This window comes from Podarcis raffonei, chromosome 12 (assembly GCF_027172205.1).
Source record: "Podarcis raffonei isolate rPodRaf1 chromosome 12, rPodRaf1.pri, whole genome shotgun sequence".
Taxonomy (NCBI): domain Eukaryota; kingdom Metazoa; phylum Chordata; class Lepidosauria; order Squamata; family Lacertidae; genus Podarcis; species Podarcis raffonei.
Genome location: NC_070613.1, coordinates 634,415 through 655,285, shown reverse-complemented (window position 1 = coordinate 655,285; position 20,871 = coordinate 634,415). Strand labels below are relative to the sequence as shown.

Here is a 20,871-nt window from a genome sequence, read left to right as displayed (position 1 = left end):
GGGATTCGGAAGGGCCTTTCTGCTGGGGAGTCTCCTTTCCCTATTTAATCCTCACGACAAGCCTGTGTGGGAGGTCAGGCTGAGAAGCAGCCCTCTTGTGGCAGGGAGTTCCACTGTCAAACTCTGTGCTGCACAGAGGAGGACTTCCTTTGGCCTCTTCTTAACCTTCTGGCCGCCTGCTTCATGGGATGCTGCCCACGAAGGAGGAATGATTCAGCGCAGAAGCCATTCAGGCCAATGCGCCTCTAGTCCAGCATCTTGTTCTCACAGAGGCCAGCAGATGTCCCAATGGGAAAACCTCAAGCAGGACTCGAACACAGAGCCGCTCTCCCCTCCTGCGTTTTCCAGCAACTGGTCTTGGGAAGCATTTCTGCCTCCGATTGTGGAGCCAGAGCACAGCCTTTCCTATCCTCTTCCTCCTCCCTCCAGAGGCCTGAGCCTCTTTTGAAGACATCCAGTTGGTGGCCTCCTGTGGCAGGGAGTTCCGCAGTTCAACTCTGCGCCGCAGGAAGCAGCCTTCCCTTTCTTCCTCCCGACTCCGCCCACATCCCGCTTCCTCCCCTTCCCCTTCCGGGAAGGGAAAACTACAGCGCCCACAATCCCCTGCGACGATCCACAAGGCACCGCGCGCCCCAACTACGGCCCCCGGCGTGCCTTGCGCGACGAGCGAGGGCGCCGCTCTCGCTCCGGAAGCCGGAAGTTGGGAGGGCGGGGACTACGAGGCCCACAATGCCGCGCGCCGGCGGCCGGAAGGGCGGGCGGGAGCGCCTGAGTGGCAGCGGGAGGAGGATGGAGGAGGCAGCGGCGGCGGCGGCTGGCGGGGTCGCGGGTGAGTCGGGGTCGCGGGGGGGGCGGTTGCTAGGAGACGCCTCCGCCAGGGGGCGGGGCCGAGTCCGGGGGGCGCCCCTCCCTCCCTCCCTCCCTCCTCCCGGGCGCCCACCTCGCAGGGCTGTTGTGAAGGCGGCGCCTGCGCGGGAAGGGAAGAGGCCCCGCCCTCTTCGGGGGGCACCCCGAGCGGAGCCCCAGGAGAGCAGCTGGATTGGGCCCTCTCAGCCTGGAGCCCCGAAGGGAGCGCTGCTTCCGGGGGGGATGGGCTCCCAGGCGCCTTTATTATTACGACTATTATTATTATTATTATTGATAGTGTTATTGCTATTATTGTATTTGCACCCCGCCCCCCTGGGCAGCTGGCAGCATGCTGCAAATAAAAACATAAGCACTGAGCAGACTCCCCTCTCCTGGGCTGCCTTCCGATGTCTCCTAAAGGCGACCTTGCTCCTCCTTTCCATGCTCTGTCCTGCACACAGAAACTCAGCTATACAATCTCATTGCCAAATGGCACCTCAAACCCTGTGGCCACAATGGAATGTGGTTTTTTTGTTGTGGGTTATTATTATTATTATTATTGGTTCTACAGTGGTACCTCAGGTTACACAGGCTTCAGGTTACAGACTCCGCTAACCCAGAAATAGTGCTTCAGGTTAAGAACTTTGCTTCAGGATGAGAACAGAAATTTTGCTCCAGCGGTGCAGCAGCAGCAGGAGGCCCCATTAGCTAAAGTGGTGCTTCAGGTTAAGAACAGTTTCAGGTTAAGAACAGACATCCAGAATGAATTAAGTTCATAACCCGAGGTACCACTGTATACAGCTTTATCTTTTAAAGAGCAAATCTCAAAGTGGCTTACAACGCATTGCAATATCAACTCAAAACAACCCAGAGCAAAACAAAAGTCAAGCTTCCAGGAGAATATTCCAGCTCCTTCTCTAAGGGGTCTCTGGCTTCCCCCAGTCACCTTCCTGGCAGCCAGAAATCTCCACTTGGTTGCAGTTAGACGTGTGCCAGTTGCAAAACACACCTGGCTAATTTCTAATGCTGCCTGCACAGCAAATGCCCTCCAGAACCAGATGCTGAAAACTGCAGGAGGAGACAGTATGGCCAGATCCTGCTTGTGGGCCCCTGGTTGGCTCCTGGGGGTGTTGGTGGGGGTGACAGGGACACTTAGCTTCCCATGAGCTGCCAGGCTGATTAAGGGTGAGACACCCCCACCCTCCCAACGCCCTTGGAAGCAGCAGCAACTGTGTCGTCTGCTTCCTCCACTGGAGGTTTCCAGCAGCCCCATAGACTTGGGGGCTGGGGGTTGGCTCTAGATCTCTGACATCGTTGTTTGAATTTTATCCATTTCCTAAAACCTAACCCGACTGTAAAACAAACCCCAATCGCCTCCAATCTTTCTACAAAAAAAAAGAGAAACCAAGGAAAAATTGCAACAGCAGTTCAAAACACAAAAGGTTTAAAGAGCAGAACGGGTTGAGAATCCGCTTTCTGAGCCTTGTGATTCTGGGGGGTGGGGAGTCTCCCTGCTGCTTCTCTTCTTCTCACTGCCCTCCTCTTTCCCTTCTGCCCCCCAGGCGTGTGAGGTGTGCCTCCCCCCGTCGCCATCGGCCATGGCTCTGATCGAGGGCGTGGGGGACGAAGTGACGGTCCTCTTTGGGGTGCTGTTGGTGCTGCTGGTGCTGGCCCTCGCCTGGTTCTCCACGCGCACGGTGGAGCGAGGGGACCCCCTCTTTGCTGCCTCCCCCCCTCTGGCCGCAGGGGGGCAGCCGCGGGAAGGAGGTCTCCTGGTGGAAGACAGGTCTGGGGCGCAGGTCTCGGGGGTCCGGCAGGTCAAGGATGAAGGGGCGTCATCTTCAGCTGCTGACTCGGACGCCGGGGGGCTCAGGCATCGGACGGCCCCCAGCCCTGCCCAGGGACCCCGGCTGGCCCCTGGCGCAGAAGCCCCCCCAGCAGACAACACCATCGTCCTGCGGCTGAAATTCCTGAATGACACAGAGCGCCTGGCTCGGGTCCACCCTGACGACACTGTCGGCACCTTGAAGAGGTGAGGGGCTTCCTGCGGAGTTTTGGGGGGCTGCCCCAGCACTGCTGATAGCTCCCTGTTGCTCAGTGAGGCTGGGGGTGAGTTCCCAGCCCCACTGAAAGGAGCCTCATCACCCACCCTTGTGGGGGGTCAGAATACAAATACGCAGCCAGCCCCCTTCTCCCTTAACCGGGGATGGATTTGAGCAATGGGATGCGTATCTGTGTCACTTTCCATTCCGACAAATCCCAAGCGGCTCAGAAAGATTAATAGGACATCACCAGTACGGCATAAACACACTGTTGTTGTTGTTATTATTATTATTTATTTAATTCTTGTTTAGCCCTTCGTCTGCAGATTCACAACATCAAGTGTATAATTTTAAAAAATCAATGATTATGGTCTAGAAAGCACGATTAGCAACCCAGCATCTGAGAAATAAGCTCAATGTTGGCGTTATGTAGTGTAAGTCGTATGATAGGCTTAACAAACCAACAGGGCATTTGTAATCTGTGAAACAATATTGAGAAAATAGCAACTGAAAAATGAGCTTCTGAGTTCATACACACACACACACACACTCCCCCACCCCCCCGCCTCCAATAACGAACTATTCAGTTCATTAAAAGGATCCTGAATTAGCAGAAATACCTACAGCAGATCCAGAGCTCCACTTATCAGGAGACCGTCTCCCTCTGGGTAGGGGTGGGGTTAACCTGCTGTCCCTTCTTAGTGGTCTTTGTAGACGGCCCGGCAGTCAGCTGCCCCTGTCCAAACTGAGCAGTGTTGGCAGCTTCCTTGTACTGAGTCTGACCCATTGCTTCAACTCACTTAGTATTGCCCACGCTGGTTGGCAGCAGTGGCCCTCTGGGATTTTGGGGAAGGTTTCCCCCCAGCCCTGCCTGGAGACGCTGTCGGTGGGGAGGGAAGCCGGGACCTTCTGCCTGTGAGGCAGATGCTCCGCTGGTTGAGCTGTGCCCTTTGGCCTTGCTTGGGGGGGCCTTTGGGGGTCCCTTCCAGCACTCCCGTGCTCCCCTTATTCAGCCCGTGCCAAGGGACATGAGCCTCTCTCCTTCTCTTTCCGCCCCGCCAGGACCCACTTCCCGGGCCAGGAGCAGCTGGTGCGCCTCATCTACCAGGGCCAGCTCCTCCGGGACGACTCTCAGACGCTCTCCGCCCTGCACCTCGCCCACAACAGCGTGGTGCACTGCCACATCTCGCAGAACCGGCCACCGCCTGCGCCCGCCCACGGCAACGGCACCCAGGCGGACGCCGCCCAGGCGGCCCTCAACGTGGGCAGCCTGATGGTGCCTCTCTTTGTGCTGATGCTGGGCGCCCTCTGGTACTTCCAGCTCCAGTACCGCCACGTCTTCACGGCCACGGCCACCACCTGCCTGGCGGGCCTCACCCTCGTCTTCAGCTTCGTGGCCTTCGCCGTCTACCGCAGATAGCGCCTGGATGAGGCCCGGACTCTGTGCGCCAGCCTGCCAGGGGAGGGCAGGGCCCCCGGGCGGACAGAGACCTCGCAGGCTCCCCGACTGCTGCCTCGGAGCTGCCTGGATGTGTCTTCCCTGCCTTTCGTCTTTGCGCCTCCCCCCAGGGGGAGGCACCCTCCCAGGATGCCACACGCAGCAGTGGGTGCCTTGCATGTACCTCCAAGCGGGACTGGACTGGAGGGGGCTGGGGAGGGGGGCAGGAGCCGCCTATGGTGCCTAAGTGGGGCAGGGGCCCTGGGGAGGGGCTGGTGGGGGTGGGGCCTTGTGTGCCTGGGCTGAGAGCAGCGGGCGGGTGGGGGGCGTGCCTGGCCATGGCTTCTTTTAAAATTAAAACTGTGAAGGATGGGAAGTGGTCTCCCTCGTGGTTTGTGGCTGGGGGGGGGGGCTAGAAACTCAGATGCATAAGCTCATCACCAAAGGCCACCTGAGAACTAGGTCATGGTTGCCACAACAGACTCTCTAGGCACCAATCCCCCCCCCCGGATGAAAATCGATTATAATTATATAATATATAATTATATTTTAAAGAGAAAATCTCCAAGCTGTTTACAACACATTGGAACATCAAATAAAGCAATCCAGAATGAAACGAATGCAAGCTTCAAGGAGAATATTTCAGTGACATTTTGCTTTCCCTGTATTTATTTGGTGACTTCGTTTATAGAGCTGCCCCACAGCAGAAGGACTCCAGGAAGGCAGTGTGGGGCAGTGGTGAGAGGGTCGGACGAGGACCTGGGAGATCAGGGTTCGAATCTCCACTCCGTCCCAAGTCTAGCCAGGTGACCTTGGAGTCAGTCTCAGTCACAGGGTCGTTGTGGAGATTTATCTGAGGAGGGGGTGAACCGTGGACTCCTTGGGGGAAAAGGTGGGGTACTAATGCAGTGAATAAGCTCTTCTGCTGCCCTGCTTCAGGAAGCTGGAGGGAGCAGCCAGGTGGAGATACCTGGTGCCCAGAGGTCTCCATGGGGTTGCAACTGGAGCCGCGCCAGTAGCCAAATGCGTCTGGTGCCAGTCGCATCTCTCACTGTGGGTCCTGGCCCAGCAGCTACAGCTGTGGGGGTCCCGTGGGGGTCCTGCCAGAGGCAGGATAGAGAAGTGCTCTGAGGGTGGGGGGCAGGCAGCCTGGAGACCTTGTTCCAAGCTTTGTTCTCTGTGGGTGGAAGTGCTTGTCCTTTGGGGAAGAGGGCAGACCATGACTCTGTTTGTTGTCTTCCCTGACAGCCACCTCCTGGCTGCTGCTGCTTCAGAGAGTGTCCGAGGCGGCCTGAGGTTCGTCCCCAGAGCCAGCTGCCTCCTCAGCACTGGAAATGCCCCTGGCCAGCCGTCAGAGGGATGTGGGCATTTCCCCCTCCCCCCCCCGTGCCACAGCACCCTGCTCCTGAGAGCGCCAGCGTGGCGTAGTGAGTTGTGCGCCCCAAGAGCAAAAGGGGGGAATCCAGGCATGCTAAGGGGTGTGTGTCATGCGCAGCCATTGGAGAAAAGGTGGGGGGCAGGTGCAGTGATGATAAAGGGAAACATAATAGACACTCGGTTCTTAGTTGGAAGGTTTCTAAGCAGAGGCTGCGAGAGCTGCAACTCTGGCATTGCAGGGGGCTGGACTAGATGACCCCTGGGAGCCCTTCCGACTCCGATTTTGTGCTTCTCTATGGTGGAGTTGGAAGGGAGCCCAGAGGTCATCTAGTCCAGCCCCCTGCAGTGCAGGCCTCTTTTGCCCCACGTGGCGCTCGAACCCGCGACCCCGAGCTCAGGCGTCTCCTGCGGGACCGACGGCGCTCTTCCTTCCCCCGCCGGGGGCTGCGCTGGATGGCCTCTGGGGGCCCCTTCGCCCTCGGCTTCCGCCCGGCGCCAAAGCGGAGCAGCACGCTCTCCCAGGCCACGCCCCCTCTCTCTCCGCCCAATCGCAGCCCGGCGAATACCCGGAAGCTCCCGCCTCCTCTTGCCGCTCGCTCCCGACCGGAAACCGGAAGAGGCGGCGCGGCGTCCGGAGCGCATGCAGATGAGGGGGCGTGGCCTCCTGGAGGTGGCGGCGGGCGCGCAGGCCGGCATCGCACCGGGGCAGCTCCGGGGTGAGGAAGCGAGGTGAGGAAGGGGAGGCCGGGCGGGGAGGGGGGGAGCGAGAGAGAGAAGGGGTCCGGGGTCATCCAGCCCATCCCCGCCCGGAAGGCGGCCTGGCAGCGGAGAAGCTCAGCAAGCTCGACCCCCCCAAAATGAATGTGCATTTCCAACATATAAGATAAAAAACCACATAAAATAAAACCTACACCCAGTGTCTGGACCTCTTAGGCCAGGGGTCAGCAATCTTTCCAGCGGGGGCCGGTCCCCTGTCCCTCAGACCTTGTGGGGGGCCGGACTATATTTTGAAAAAACATATATGAGCGAATTCCTCTGCCCCACAAACAACCCAGAGGTGCATTTTCAATAAAAGCTCACATTCTACTCATGTCAAAACGCGCTGATTCCCGGACCGTCCGGGGGCCGGATTTAGAAGGCGATTGAGCCAGATCCGACCCCGGGCCTTAGGCTGCCTGCCCGTGTATTAGGTCCATAAATTACCATACAGTCATACCTCGGGTTACATACGCTTCAGGTTGCGTTTTTTTCGGGTTGCAGACCGCCAAAATCTGGAAGTTCCGGAATGGGTTGCTTCCAGGTTTTGGCAGTCGTGCATGCACAGAAGATGCTAAATTGCACTTTGCATGTGCAGAAGCGCTGAATCACAACCCGCATGTGTGCAGACACACCACTGCAGGTTGCGGATGCTGTGGGTTGCAAACGTGCACCCCACACGGACCACATTTGCAACCCGCACTGTATAGCATATACAGTGGTACTTCAGGTTACATACTTAATCCATTCCGGAGATCCGTTCTTAACTTGAAACTGTTCTTAACCTGAAGCACCACTTTAGCTAATGGGGCCTCCTGCTGCCGCTGCGCCTCCGCTGCACGATTTCTGTTCTCGTCCTGAAGCAAAGTTCTTAACCTGAAGCACTATTTCTGGTTTAGCGGAGTCTGTAACCTGAAGCGTATGTAACCCAAGGTACCACTGTATATTCAACGCAAAAAACTGTGGCCATTTGTTGCTGACAAAGGACAGGTGGACATAGAAAGGGCCCCATTCGCTTCAGGAGCTGAGGGCCACATCAGACCTCTATCCGGCCCTGGCTGAAGGGATCTTGGCCTCGAGAAAGGCAGACACTTTCACCCCAAGGGGCGGATGAACATTGCTTTGGGTTCTGGGAATGGACTCAGGGCGGGGGTTCCAACGGAAGCTGGGGTGGGGGGGGGCTTCTCTGCCTCTGTCTCCATCGCTCTGGACACCTTCCTGACCCAGGCCAAATGTTTGGGCAAAGTCCAACCATAATTTGCTTCCTGGACACCCAACAGGCAGCTGTTCCACAGGGCAGGTGCCCCCACCAGAAGGCACTCTCCTCTTTTAATGCCTCCCAGGTGGGTGGCCCCCTTGCCTCTTCTGGCAGGGAGTTCCACAGGTTAACAGCAACCCCCTTGCCTAAGGGCACAGTGCTGCAGCATGGCCCTCGCCTGGGTTTTCTAGGCTGGGGGTGCTGGATCCGGACCTCACCGCCTCCCTTCTCTCCCGCAGGTCTGGGGCTGCCGCTGCCCCCCACTTTGCCCCCTGCCATGCTGCTGCTCCTCCGGGCCCTGAGCAGGGGGGGCACCAGCCCCTCGGCCCCCTGGGCTGACCTGGGCGGGGCGGGCCTGCTCCCGACCTGCAGCTTCTGCCTGGGGAGGGCCAAGCCCCCTGCCTCACCGCCGGAACCTGGTCCCCCGCATCCAGCTGCGGCCCCCGAGGGGTCGCCGGAGAGGCGGAGCAGCTTTTTGGCCCTGAAGCGTCTGCTGGAGCGATCGCGCAGCGTCCCCGAGCTCCTGCGCTGGCTGTGGCAGAACCCGGGCCGGGTGTCGGGTGCGCATTATGCCCTGGCCCTCGGCCACCTGGGCCGCCTGCTCCCCCCGGGCGAGGGGGGTCCCCGCCTGGAGGCCCTCCTGCACCAGCCCGACTTCCAGCATCTCAGTCGTGCCGTCGCCAGGCGCTGCGCCCACTTTGACGATGCCACCCTCGTCCGCTGCCTCCAGGCCTCGGCTGCGCTGGGTGAGACCCGGGAATGGGGGGGGGATCTGGGAATGGTCGAGCGGGAAGGGAATCCCAAAGGTCCTCTAGTCCAACCCCCGGGCTCTCAATGCTTGCCCGAGTCCCCATGCCAGGGCCAGCTGAATATCTCTGAGCCTCTCTGCTGGGGCTGATTTATTTATCCCACAAACTTATTTATACCATGCCTGATTGGGAAAAGACCTCAAGGTGGTTTAGAAGGAAGGACAAAGCAGTGAAGTTGCCGCCGGGAAGAAGGGAAAATAATTTGAAAAGTTAAAATAACAGCTTAGCCCTCAGCAAAGTGAAGCTCCATTGACAGAGCCAGAGACTCCGAATCTCAGGGCTGTGGGTTTGAGCTCCACACTGGGAAAAGGATTCCTGCAGGGTGGGGTTGGACTAGATGACCCAGGCTCCCTTCCATGATTAAAAACAGATTAAGACTTGCACCAGGGCAGGATTTGTCATACTATGTTTTTAGCAAGTACCCCAAAGGCTCCTGCCTATCAGAAGTTCCAAAATGTATTATTAGTATTATTATTATTAATTTAACTTTATGTATCGCCTTTCATCCAAAGCTTATTTTTTTTAAAATAAAATTTTTATTGATTTTCCAGCATATATTATAAGACATTACAAATAACAATACAGAAACAAACAAACATATAAACATGTATAATTTCATAACCTTTTTTCCTTATACCCAATTTTGACGACTTCCCCATGCCTCCCTTTTCTGCATCCCTGTTTTAAACTTTTTCAGCAACCCCTGATCTAAATTACTTGTAATTCCCTTTCTTTAACCTTTTTTCTCTTATCCAATCATTTATCGCTGCAAATCTGCTTTGCTTTACCCATGACATTTTAACACTCAGTAATTTTACAACAGTTTTTAAGATAAAATTTGAATTTCTTCCAGTCTTCTTCCACCGTCTCTTTCCCTTGGTCACGGATTCTGCCCGTCATCTCAGCCAGTCCCATATAGTCAATCACCTTCGTCTGCCACTCTTCCAGCGTGGGTAGTTCTTGTGTCTTCCAATACTTTGCTAAAAGGACTCTTGCTGCTGTTGTGGCATACATAAAGAACGTCCTATCTTTCCTTGACACCAATTGGCCTACCATGCCCAGGAGAAAAGCCTCTGGTTTCTTATGAAAGGTACACTTAAGAACCTTCTTAATTTCATTATAGATCATTTCCCAGAAGACCTTAATCCTTGGGCACGTCCACCAAAGGTGATAGAAAGTACCCTCAGTTTCATTACATTTCCAGCATTTATTATTGGGCAAATGATAGATTTTTACAAGCTTGACTGGGGTCATGTACCACCTATAAATCATTTTCATAATATTCTCTCTTAAGGCATTACATGCCGTGAACTTTATACCGGTGGTCCATAACTGTTCCCAGTCAGCAAACATAATGTCATGACCAATATCTTGTGCCCATTTAATCATAGCTGATTTAACCGTTTCATCCTGTGTATTCCATTTCAACAGCAAGTTGTACATTCTTGACAAATTCTTAGTATTGGGTTCTAACAATTCTGTTTCTAACTTTGATCTTTCCACCTGGAAGCCGATTTTCCTGTCCTGTTTGAATACTTCATTTATCTGGCAATAGTGAAGCCAGTCTCTTACTTTGGACTTCAATTTCTCATAACTCTGTAGTTTCACCTTTCCCCCCTCTTGTTCTATAATTTCCCAATATTTTGGCCATTTAGATTCCATATTAAGTTTTTTCACTTCCTTTGCTTCCATTGGTGACAACCACCTGGGGGTTTTATTTTCCAACAAGTCTTTATATCTAATCCAGACATTGTATAGTGCTTTCCTAACAATATGACTCTTGAAACCTTTATGAGTCTTTACCTTGTCATACCATATATATGCATGCCAACCAAACCTATTATTGAACCCTTCCAAGTCCAAAATGTCTGTGTTCTCAAGAAGTAGCCAGTCTTTCAGCCAGCAAAAAGCCGCTGATTCATAATACAATTTTAAGTCCGGCAGGGCAAACCCCCCTCTTTCTTTTGCATCAGTTAATATCTTAAATTTTATTCTGGGCTTTTTGCCCTGCCAGACAAATCTAGATATATCTTTCTGCCACCTCTTGAAGCAGTCCATTTTGTCCACAATCTGCAATGTTTGAAACAAAAACATTCTTGGCAAAACATTCATCTTAATAACAGCAATTCGGCCTAACAAGGAAAGTCTCAAATCCAAAGCTTACATGGAGGTTTATAATATAAAAACACAAAAATACTGATCACAGTAACAAACAAAAACAATACACTCCCATTTTGAAAGACCGTAGATAGCTTAAACAGCTTTAGTCCTGGCGACTAAGGATACGTAATGAGGGCACCAGCTGAGTCTCTTGTGGGGGGGATTGCACAAACGGGGAGCCACTGCAAATAAGGCCCCGTTCTCATGCTGCCACCGTGTGGGGCGCTGCTGGGTCCCTGGGGGCTTTGGGGGGTGGCGGGGGGTGTGGGCAGGAGGGGCTGAAGGCAGTCCTTGGCGTTGACCAGGCCTTTCTCTTCTGGCTTCCCAAGAGCTGCCCCGCAGGGTCGGGCAGCGGTGGGACGGCCTCCCCCTAACCCCTGCTCTGCCCCAGGCCTGCCTGGAGACGGCCGTCTGGTCCTGGCGCTGCAGGATGAGGCCCAGAGGCGGCTGGAGCGCCTCCGGCAGAGGGACGTCTCGACGGTCAGCAGCAACAACATGCGCCTCCGCCCACTGTGCCACGCTGCTGCTACCACCACCCCTCCAGCGGAGTCCTGCCAAGGCAGCCCAGAGGAACAGCGCCGCCTGCAGACCCTCTTTTTGCTCCTCTCCTACTACCGCCTGCGGGCCCAGAAGCAGCAGGAAGAAGCCCCACTGGTGCGGCGCGAGTTCCTGCGCCTGGTGCGTCTCTCGCTGCGCCAGCTGCAGGTTGCGCAGGAACAGGAGCTGGCGCTGCTGGAGGAGATGCTCTGTCTCTGCGCCCGCGAGGCCCCTGGCAGCGACACCCTGGGCGCCATCTTCGGATCCCGGCTCTTCTACCAGAACCGCCGGGAGAACTTTGTCCGCAGCATGGCAGGTGGGTGCCAGGGGGGGCGTGCGGGGAAGCGGGAGGCGGTGCCCAGGGGGGTCAGCTGTGGGTGCAAACATTTATTAATTTTCCCTTTCTAAACCCATGTAGAAAAACCCCAAACAAAAATGCAGCTCCCTTCTATGATTGGATCAAAGACTTGTACAAACTTGGAACCTATTATAACAAATACAGTAAGAGGTTAAGATCTGGTGAAGTCCAAGAACAAATCTTAACCTCTTACTGTATTTGTAATAATAGGTTCCAAGTTTGTACAAGTCTTTGTTTTTGTTTTTCCAATTCATCAGCATCAGTCGTTTTGCCATGGTCAGGGCATGGAGTGTCCACTCGCATTGTCCTTTTGCAAGGTTCCATGTGCTGGGTATATAATTCAAGAGGATATTTTGCTCTGTAAATGAAAGGTTGCTCCATACAGTTCTGTTGATGGTTTCGGTTACCTTCTGCCAAAAGATATTTTGATACAAGACAATGAAAAAGCAAATGTACCTGTTGCATCTCCAGCAGTTAAATACCTTAGATAGTCTTTTTTAAAACAAATGTAATGGGGTCCAATATATTGTAAATATTATTCTTTGTTGTATGAGCCTCAATTTAAGGTTCAGAGACGCCTTCGTCATAGCAGTTAAAACAGTTTCCCACCGTGTGGTTGAAATTGAGATCTGTAGCTGTGAGTGCAAACATGTGGGTGTGTCTGGGGGGTGGCTCTTGGGCACAGAGGGGGCTGTGGGCGTCTCGGTGCCCCCCCATGAACTGCTGCTGCGCAAAGGGCTCCCCCTGCACCCTTCATCCCAGGATTTGCAGTTATGATACAATACGATACGATATCTTTATTGTCATTGTCCCATACAGAACAATGAAATTGAAAAATCTACATAAGACATTCAAAACCCCCTAAAAACTCTGAAACCCCATTTTAAAATGCAATATACTCCTATAGAGACTCTTCATACTGCGTTTAAAACCAGAATTTCATTTGGGTAGAAACTGTTTCTCAGGCGGCTAGTCCTGGTCTTTATAACCCTGGACCTTCTTCCAGAAGGCAGCAGAGGGCGCACCAGAGCCTTTTATTGAACCACTTCATATAATCCCATAATGCTACAGCTGGCAGGGACCCTGAGGTCATCCAGTCCAACCCCCTGCAATGCAGGAATCTGTTGCCCAACGTGGGGCTTGAACCCATGGCCCGGAGATCAAATGTCTTACGCTGCACCAACTGAGCTATCCCTGTGGGCGGCAGAAGGGGATTTTCCTATGGGGCTGGTGGGGCAGAGCTCCAGTGCCCCTCAGGGTAGAAACACTTCGATTGGAGCAAGTGAACAGAGGGGAGGCCAAGGGCAGAGAAGGGCTCTGAGGAAACCAGCAGGAGAGACAGTATCGCATAGGGGTTAGAGTCATGGGATACCAGGGTTCGAATCCTGCCTCTCAGTCATGAAGCTCATGGGGTGTGATCAGTCAGCAGAGCCTGAGACTCTTAATCTCAGGGTCGTGGGTTCGAACCCCACTCCAGGCAACACATTCCTGCATGTCTGGGGGTTGGACTAGATGACCCTGTGGTCCCTTCCAGCTCTGCATTTTCATGATTTCCCCAGCCTCAGCTCCCTCACAGAGTTGTTGTGGGGGTTGACTGAGGGTGGGGAGAGCCTGTTGGGATACTGCCAGGAAGATGGGGGCATCAGGCAGGCCCCCAGCTGGCTCCAGCCACCGGCCGTCAGCCGGCGATCACCGGTCTCCCTTGGAACAGCATCAAACAGCGACACAAGCCTCAGATACGTTAAGAGACCCGTGCATAAATCTTCACACAGCAGAAGTGGCGGACAGAGAAATGTGTAAGCATATTTACAGCATTTATTCAGCATAGTTCAGGAACAAAGGAAAAAACATGTCTGCTTCCCTTCGTCTCCAGCAAAACAGCTAAAAGCAAAAGCGATATACAAATGGAAGTTCCCAGCAAGTGCTGGAAGTAAACAGGCATGTGACACACAACAGTCATGCTTGTTCCTTCTAAGGTGGAACGGAACTATATCCTAACAGAGCCCCATACGCCTCCTTGAGCTCCTTGTAGGAGCTTGTAGGTGGGCTTCTCAATGCCAGCAAGCGAGCGGGGGAGCTTCTGGGGTCTCCTTGCAGCTCAGCCCCACGGGACACCCACCCTCTGCTCACACCCCTCCTGCCACGGAGAGCCCTCCGCCTTCCGAGGAAGCCTGTCCCACGGCCTTCGGGGGCACGCTGTTTATTTGGGGGGCCTGCTGAGCTGCTCTTTCTCCCCGCAGACTGGTTCCCTGGCAAGGCGGGGGGCTTGACCCCTCCCACCATGGCCCTGGTTGCCAAATACTTGGCCCGCCACCGCCTGCGGGAGCCTCGCCTGCTGGACGCCATTGCCACCTTCCTGCTGGAAAGAGCACAGCAGCTGGACAGCAAGGTGAGCTTCGGTGGGGGGGGAGCCTTCCTGTTTGGGGTGCCCCTACCCAGAGGTCAAGGAGGACGGACAGACCACCCTGCGCCCCCTGCCCCGGGGTCAAGAGAGAGGGAGCAGCCTGGCACCCCCCACTCGCCCAGCCTACCAGCTCAGCTCGCTTGCTGCTGTGGGTTTCTTTTGGGGGGGGGGACAAGGACCTGGGAAGAGCCAAAGTACTGGATGAGGCCCATGGCCCACTCAGTATCCTCTTTGCACAGGGGCCCTAAAGGGAAACCCCTGAGCAGGATTCGAACACAGGAGCAGCTCTGGGGTTTCCAGCAACTGGGATTCAGAAGCATCCCAACAGAGGAGAGAGAGAGAGAGAGGCCTGCAAGTATAGGGCAGTATACAAATTTAATTAATAATAATAAGAATAATAAGTCATTGCTCGCAGTCTCCTCCTCCTCCACATATTTGCCCGTTTCTCTTCTGAAGCTGCCCAAGATGCTTCTCATCCCTGCCTTCAACTGGATTTAGATATGGAGGAGAGGATGTTAAGTGATTATCCTTCCTCTTTTCCTGTGTGTCAGAGTGCAGGTACCTGCTTCACTGGAGAAAAACCATCTGTGCGCAGCTCATCTCTAGAAGCTTTTAGGACAAGATTGCATAAACTTTTAGAAACATTAGGATGCTTCAGGCAGACTTGGATTACCGTAATTTTCGCTCCATAGGGCACACCGGACCATAGGGCGCACCTAGTTTTTAGGGGGGGAAATAAAAAAAATAAAATATCCACCCCGCTCGCTGTCTTGGCTTCCCCAGCCCCCAGAACAGGCTGCTGTCCGCAAGCCTTCGGAGCCCAGCGGGAACTCCTGCCGCGCTCTGAAGGCTTGCGGATAGCTGCCTGAAGCCTGGAGAGCGAGAGGGGTCAGTGCGCACCGACCCCCCTCGCTCTCCAGGCTTCAGCGAAAGCCTGCATTTGCCCCATAGGATGCACATATATTTCCCCTTCATTTTTTCCCCCTGTGCATTTAATGGCAGCTCGATGTGCCAATTTTATTATTTTTTTTATAATAATTTTTATTAAGGATTTTACATTACAAAAAACAATCAATCTTTCCAGCTCCTTATTTTTCATTTACTTGTTTCTAGGACCTCCTCATACCACCCTTTTTTTGTATTCCAAGTTCAAGTTATTAATTCAACAATTTCTTTCCCTCTTTTTGCTACCCAGATCTCATTGTTAAATTATTACGCTCTTAGATTTTTACTTATGTAAACCCATTTTTTCATATTCTTTTAGCCCATCACAGCTAGAAACCACTTAGTTCCAATCCAACATTATTCTAAAATTCCTTAATTTTACAATATCTCTGTAAATAATCTTTAAATTTCTTCCAATCTTCCTCCACTGACTCTTCTCCCTGGTCTCGAATCCTGCCGGTCATTTCCGCCAATTCCATATAGTCCATCACCTTCACCTGCCATTCTTCCAAAGTGGGTAAATCTTGTGTCTTCCAATATTTTGCAATAAGTATTCTTGCTGCTGTTGTGGCGTACATAAAAAAAGTTCTATCCTTCTTTAACACCGATTGGTCAACTATGCCCAGGAGAAAGGCCTCTGGTTTCTTCACATATTTCCCCTTCATTTTTGGAGGGGAAAAAGTGCATCCTATAGAGCGAAAAATACGGTATCTTCTCACTTTTTATCTTTACAAAAAAATCACTCTCAGGCTCTTGCGTAAGCAAGGAAAACATCAGTTTTACTCACATCAAAAGTCCTGCCAGGGTTCAGCAGATACAGGGATGCAAATTTTGCAAGCAGTAGCCCCTAACAGTTACGGAAGTCCATGGCCCAGTTCAATTTGTGTGCTCCCTGGAGGAGAGCAAAGAAATGTCCTCCCCCATTGCAGGCTGGAAAAAGTGGAGATTAAGTTTCTCTTCTTCCCTTTCCCTCCACATAGGATTAGAGGATATTATTATTATTATTATTATTATTATTATTATTATTATTATTATTTATATGTGGCTTTTCATCCGAAGATCTCAGGGTGGCTCATTTGTGATCTCGGCTGCTCATCCTGTGGCAGGGAGTTCCACCGTTTAGCAGCTGGGGTTCTCCCTGATCCCTGGAGCAGCCCACTTCTCTGAGGCTGCCCTGGTCTGAGGCTCTTGGGGGTCTGGAAGCCCCACCAGCGCAGGTCCCCTCCCAGTGTGATCTGCTGATCACATTGGGACCCGCTCCCTGGCCATTGCCCTGCACGGGGGGGGGCCTAGATGACCCTCGGGTCCCTTCCGACCGGACGGTTCTGCAAAGTGTGTGCCGGAGTCCAGCCTCCCTGGGGCTTTGGGGGGGGCAGGACGCGATGTTGGGGGGGGGAGGGCAGAGAGCCTGACCCCCCAGGCCTCTCCTCCTGCAGATGATCCAGAAGCTGGTCTTCCCCTTCAGCCGGTTGAACTTCCGCCCGTCCAACCACGCCGCCCTCTTCCCCCGCCTGGAGGCGGCTCTGCAGAAGCCGGGCGTCTCCCCGCTGGCCGCCCTCAACGTCCTCATGTCCTTGGTGCAACTCGGCCACTTCCCCCCCGCCCTCCTGCGCCAAGTCTTCTCTCCCGCCTTCCTGGCCAACGTCACCAGTAGGTTCCCGCCTGGCGGGGGGTTGGGATGGATGACCACCGGGGTCCCTCCGCTCCCATGCTGCCGTTCTGCCATTCCGTGGGCCTCGGGAGGCCGGGAGGTCCGGCGTTTTTTTAGGGGGGGGTTGCTGTTCTTCGGGGCCCCCGCCTTGAGCATCTGATGAGGGGCAGCTCCCCTTCTCCCCCCCCAGGCAGCCCCTGTGGGCGGATTGTGCTGCGCTACCTCTCCCTCTTGGACGCGGCTGTGGCGCTGGAGGTCCCCGGGTACCACGGCCCCCGCCTGCCCCCCCAGTACCACGTGCGCATGTTTGAAGGGGCGCTCACCGCAGACGAGGCCAACCGCAAGTACAGGTCAGAGCCTGGGGGGCGCCAGGGAGGGGGTTGCGCTTTAGGGCTGGGCTTGCCAGGGGTTGGGATGGATGACCCTCTGGGGTCCCATTCATCTCTCCTAGGAAATGCCCATGGACTTGGTGTGAATGACTCAATCCTTTTTTGGAGAGGGGAATATTTAACCTCGGGGTGGGTGCAATAACTGGGGGAGAAAGACCCCCCCAGGCTAGGAGGGGAAGAGGCGCTGAGCTGCCATGTGTCTTTTGGGGGACGGGGGGGCCTTTGCTGCACTGACCCCCCCTTCTCTTTGCTCCTCAGCTACAAAGGCCTGGTGGGAGAGGCTCTCTGCCAGCTGGTGGGCAGGGGGTGCTTCCGGCAGGACGAGGTGGTGCCCCCGGGATATTGCCTAGGTGAGTCGGGGGGCCCGTCCTTTGGGGCCTGTGGGGTGGGGAAGGGCTCCCCAGCCGGAGAAGGGGGCTTGGCTTTGGCCCCCAGGTCCCTGGCTTCCTTTGCTGTATCAGAGCCGAGGTTCGCCTTCCGCCAGGGCTGCTCTTTTGGGCGATTCCTGGGGTTGGACTAGATGACTCAGGGGTCCCTTCCAAGGCCCCGATCCTTCGATTCTCGGATAGGTGCCCTTGGTGTGTGTTGGGCAGGAGAGTGGGAAGGCATGCTCCCCTTCTCCCCCCCCCCCAACTCTCCTGGCATTTAAGGGGCAGAGGCGGGTGAACAATTTTCCATTTTAAAAACCGGTCGTAAAAGATCACCAACGGATCCAGTCTCAGTTCTGGGGTCAGATTGAATTTTCCACGCCAAAGTCTGTCTGTTTCTACAGCCTCTTTGCTTCTTCCCACTTTAGGTATAAATTGATGGATCCCATTAGCTTGCCTCATCTTTTAAATATTTGCAAATATTTCAACAGAAACGAATTCCTGCTCTAAACGCTTAGAGTGCCTTTAAGGGACGTTTTATAGAATCCGTGGACTCGGGGGTTGGGCTGGATGACCCCTGGGGTCTCTCCCAACTCTGCAATCCTGAGATTCTATGAATCTTTCCTCCCGCCCCAATGAAGCGCTCCAGTTCAGCTGCTTTGGGCTGTTAGGGATAAAAAAATCATCAGGGATTTTTCCTTTCTTAATAATTTGCGAAAACCTGCTTTCATCTCCAAGCCTTTCCAAACTCTGTTCTGATCAGTTGGACCTTCTTGGTCCTTTGACATGTCACATGCAGTGGATCGTGCCACCATCCCCCCCACCTGTAACTGCAGGCTCCCTGGGGGAAAGAGTGCTCCTGAGCCCATGCAAAGTGTTTTTTAGCCACCAAGCAACCCCACTTCTCCCTTTGTCTGGAACCCGCAGCCGATCCCCATTTCTCTCTTTCTCCGCAGACTTCCTGCTCTGGGTCACCTCTTCCGGCAGCGTTCTCCCCCTGGGGGGGCCCCACAGCTCTCCCAAGGGTGCTGCCACCGCCCTCGCCTCTGGATCACAGAACCCACCATCTTTGGGGCTGGAGTCGACAGCAGGGTCTCAGCTGCCCCCGGACAGCTTGTGTGGCCCCAGCCGGGAGCCCTCGCCAGGGACCCCCTCCCTGAGCAGCCCCACACGGACGGACCACTCCCTGGCGGGCCCCCCCTGCAGCAGCAATGGGACCCACTTTTTCTTCCCCGCCTGGGGGCCAGAGACTGGGCAGGAGCTCCGCCTCCCCCCAGCGGACGAAGGGGGCCCCTTCTCCCCCCAGGGGCCCAGCACCAAAGGCGCAGCGCAGGGTGCTCCACAGGAGGAGGAGGGGGTCCACAGGTACCTGCAGCATGAATGGGGGGGAGGCACCTCTGACCCGGCGCCACAGTCATGGGGGGGGGGCTGGTGCTTTTTCCGTCGCTTGGCCACTGAAAGGAGCCAAGTGCTTTGCTCTCTCAGCCCATTCTGCTGCGGTTCCGGCATTGCAGCGGGTTGGACTAGATGACCGCTGGGGGTCCCTCTTCAGTTCTGTGCTTCTTTCCTTCCTGACCCAGCGAGGGCCCAGAGCCGGCTCAGTTTGCAGGCTGACTGCCCTTTGGCCCCCGTCTTTGCAGAGCAAGGCAGTGGCTAGCCTCTTCTGGCGGTGGCTCACAGCCTGTGGTCAGAACATGTCTGGGTTCGGCTGGGCCAGGAATGCCAAGCCTGGGGGGGCTGAGTTATGGGGAGAGATTGGGCTGGAGCCTGTTTGCGGAAGTGGCAGCCGTTTTGGGGGTACAGAGGAGCCAAGCCTGACCCCTGCAAACCCCTGGAGGTGGCTGTGCCAGGGTACCATCTAGTGCCAAGGGGGGCTGAGCCTGCAGGTGCTCTTCCCCCATCTTCTTGCGCCTGGGGAGGGGGCCTGCCCCCCATTTCTGACCAGGGGAGGTGGCCACATCCTCCAGACCTTGCAGCGTTTTTTTCTGGGGCTCTAACTGGGGGGACTTTGAGTGATGGGGGGCACACACTCCCTTTGATGCCAGCACCCCATTTCCTCCCCCCCCCCCGCCAGGGTGGTGCTGTCTGTCAACGACCAATGGCATTACTGCCACAGCTCCTCGGTCCTGGTGGGCTCTCGGGCCATGCGCAGCCGACATCTCCGTCTGTTGGGCTACTACCTTGTGCAGGTAAGCGAGACTCTCCCTCCCCACACTTCCGGATGGGCTGGGCCGCTCCCTGGCAGCGTTTGCTGGCTGTGCTGCCCGGAGGGGTCCCCTTGGGCCGGATCCAGCAGTCAGGCTCTTCGGACGCCCGCGTGGAGCCTCCGGGAGCAGGAGCAGTCTACCTGGACGCCCAGGGTCCCAGGGTCTTTTGGCCGGCAGGCTCTTCCTCTGTTCTTCCGCTCTGCAGCTGCCCTACCAGGAGCTGGCGAAAATGAGGGGCGTCGAGGAGACCAAGGTCTACCTGAGACGGAAGCTGGAGGAGCTGCAGTTCTGAAGCAGACGCCTAGGTGTGGGTCTGTGTGGGTCACCGGACAGCGGGCACGTCTGGGGATGGTGTGGGTCTTTTCTTGCAGAGCACACATTCCCCCAGTGCACCCCTGAGACGGATTCGTTTGAGGTACAAGAGAGGGTTTTTCTTTGCAATAATAAATTAAAATAAATTAAAATAATAATAATAATAATAAAGAGGCGAAAAGTCCAGACCAGCTTCCTTCTCTTGCTTTATTTCCCTCCGTCGTTCAGAAAGGAATGGGGCAGAGGGCTCCTTTCCGCCGCCCCCCAGCCTCCCCACAACACATCGTCCTGCCTCCAGCGCGGCCCTATGGACCTGCCCCACTCACTTCCTTGGGGAGGGGTTTCTCTGCCCGGGACCCCACTTTCCTGGGGGCGCCTCTTCCTTGGCCTTCGGCTGGGCGTGGTTGGGGAGGCAGTGCCCCCCAGGTGAGGGGAGAGCCCCTGCCCCACTGCCCTTGCCGGACACCCCACCCTAAGAAAGCCGCGTTGAGATTGGATGGGGCTGGAGGGTGATTGTCTTTGGGGGCGAGGGTGGGGCACGCCCCCCGCCCCCTCTAAGGCTGGCGCAAGGAAGCAAAGGGGTGGGGGTGTCTCGGGGGGGTGAGTGTGCTGAGCGCCCCCAGAGGCGGCTGGGGGATGTGGGGCGACCCCTCTGCTCCGGGGCAAGAAGGCACTGGGGGTGGGGGTGGCTGGTCAAGGCACTGGGGTGCCATCTCCAGGGCCCTTTCCGGCCGCTGCCCTGCGGGTCTCCGTCCATGCTGCCCGCCTCACACGGGCATGGGCATCTCATTGTACTCGTCCACCCCTTCCCTCTCGTCCAGGATGGGCTCGGCCTCTGCTGCGTCCAGCTGTGGGGCAGAAGAGAGAGGGGGCTCAGGGGCAGCGGGGGGAGGAGGAAGGGGCTGCTTCTGCTCCCCCCGGCACCCCCGGCCCCAGGAGCGGAGGCACCAGCACAGCCCGCTTCCCCCCTGCCTTGTGAGGGCTCTGCGCCCGGTGGGGCCTCCTCTGCGTTGG

The 20,871-nt window shown here is 55.4% G+C and overlaps 3 protein-coding genes across 5 annotated transcripts in view; 2 read left to right on the top strand and 1 right to left on the bottom strand.

The window, feature by feature from the left end:
* Nucleotides 1-713: 713 nt before the first annotated feature.
* TMUB1 (transmembrane and ubiquitin like domain containing 1) lies at nt 714-4,447 on the top strand. Its single transcript, XM_053409803.1, has 3 exons — nt 714-829; nt 2,409-2,878; nt 3,951-4,447. The coding sequence occupies exons 2-3, from the start codon at nt 2,445-2,447 to the stop codon at nt 4,306-4,308; spliced, it is 792 nt and encodes a 263-aa protein (XP_053265778.1). The 5' UTR covers nt 714-829; nt 2,409-2,444; the 3' UTR covers nt 4,309-4,447.
* Nucleotides 4,448-6,356: 1,909 nt separating this feature from the next.
* FASTK (Fas activated serine/threonine kinase) lies at nt 6,357-19,938 on the top strand. The gene is made up of 10 exons (XM_053409752.1): nt 6,357-6,432; nt 7,957-8,463; nt 11,078-11,539; nt 13,822-13,970; nt 16,367-16,580; nt 16,772-16,931; nt 17,229-17,320; nt 18,295-18,703; nt 19,413-19,527; nt 19,751-19,938. Exons 2-10 carry the CDS (start codon nt 7,995-7,997, stop codon nt 19,835-19,837), a joined length of 2,157 nt encoding a protein of 718 aa, XP_053265727.1. The 5' UTR covers nt 6,357-6,432; nt 7,957-7,994; the 3' UTR covers nt 19,838-19,938.
* Nucleotides 19,939-20,218: 280 nt separating this feature from the next.
* SLC4A2 (solute carrier family 4 member 2) overlaps nt 20,219-20,871 on the bottom strand; it is a 58,469-nt gene continuing 57,816 nt past the window's right edge. For all 3 annotated transcript variants that reach the window (XM_053409695.1, XM_053409693.1, XM_053409694.1), the window contains one exon: nt 20,219-20,705. In XM_053409695.1, coding sequence (XP_053265670.1) covers nt 20,644-20,705 — 62 coding nt within the window. In that variant the 3' untranslated portion in view covers nt 20,219-20,643. The remainder of the gene's footprint in view (nt 20,706-20,871) is intronic.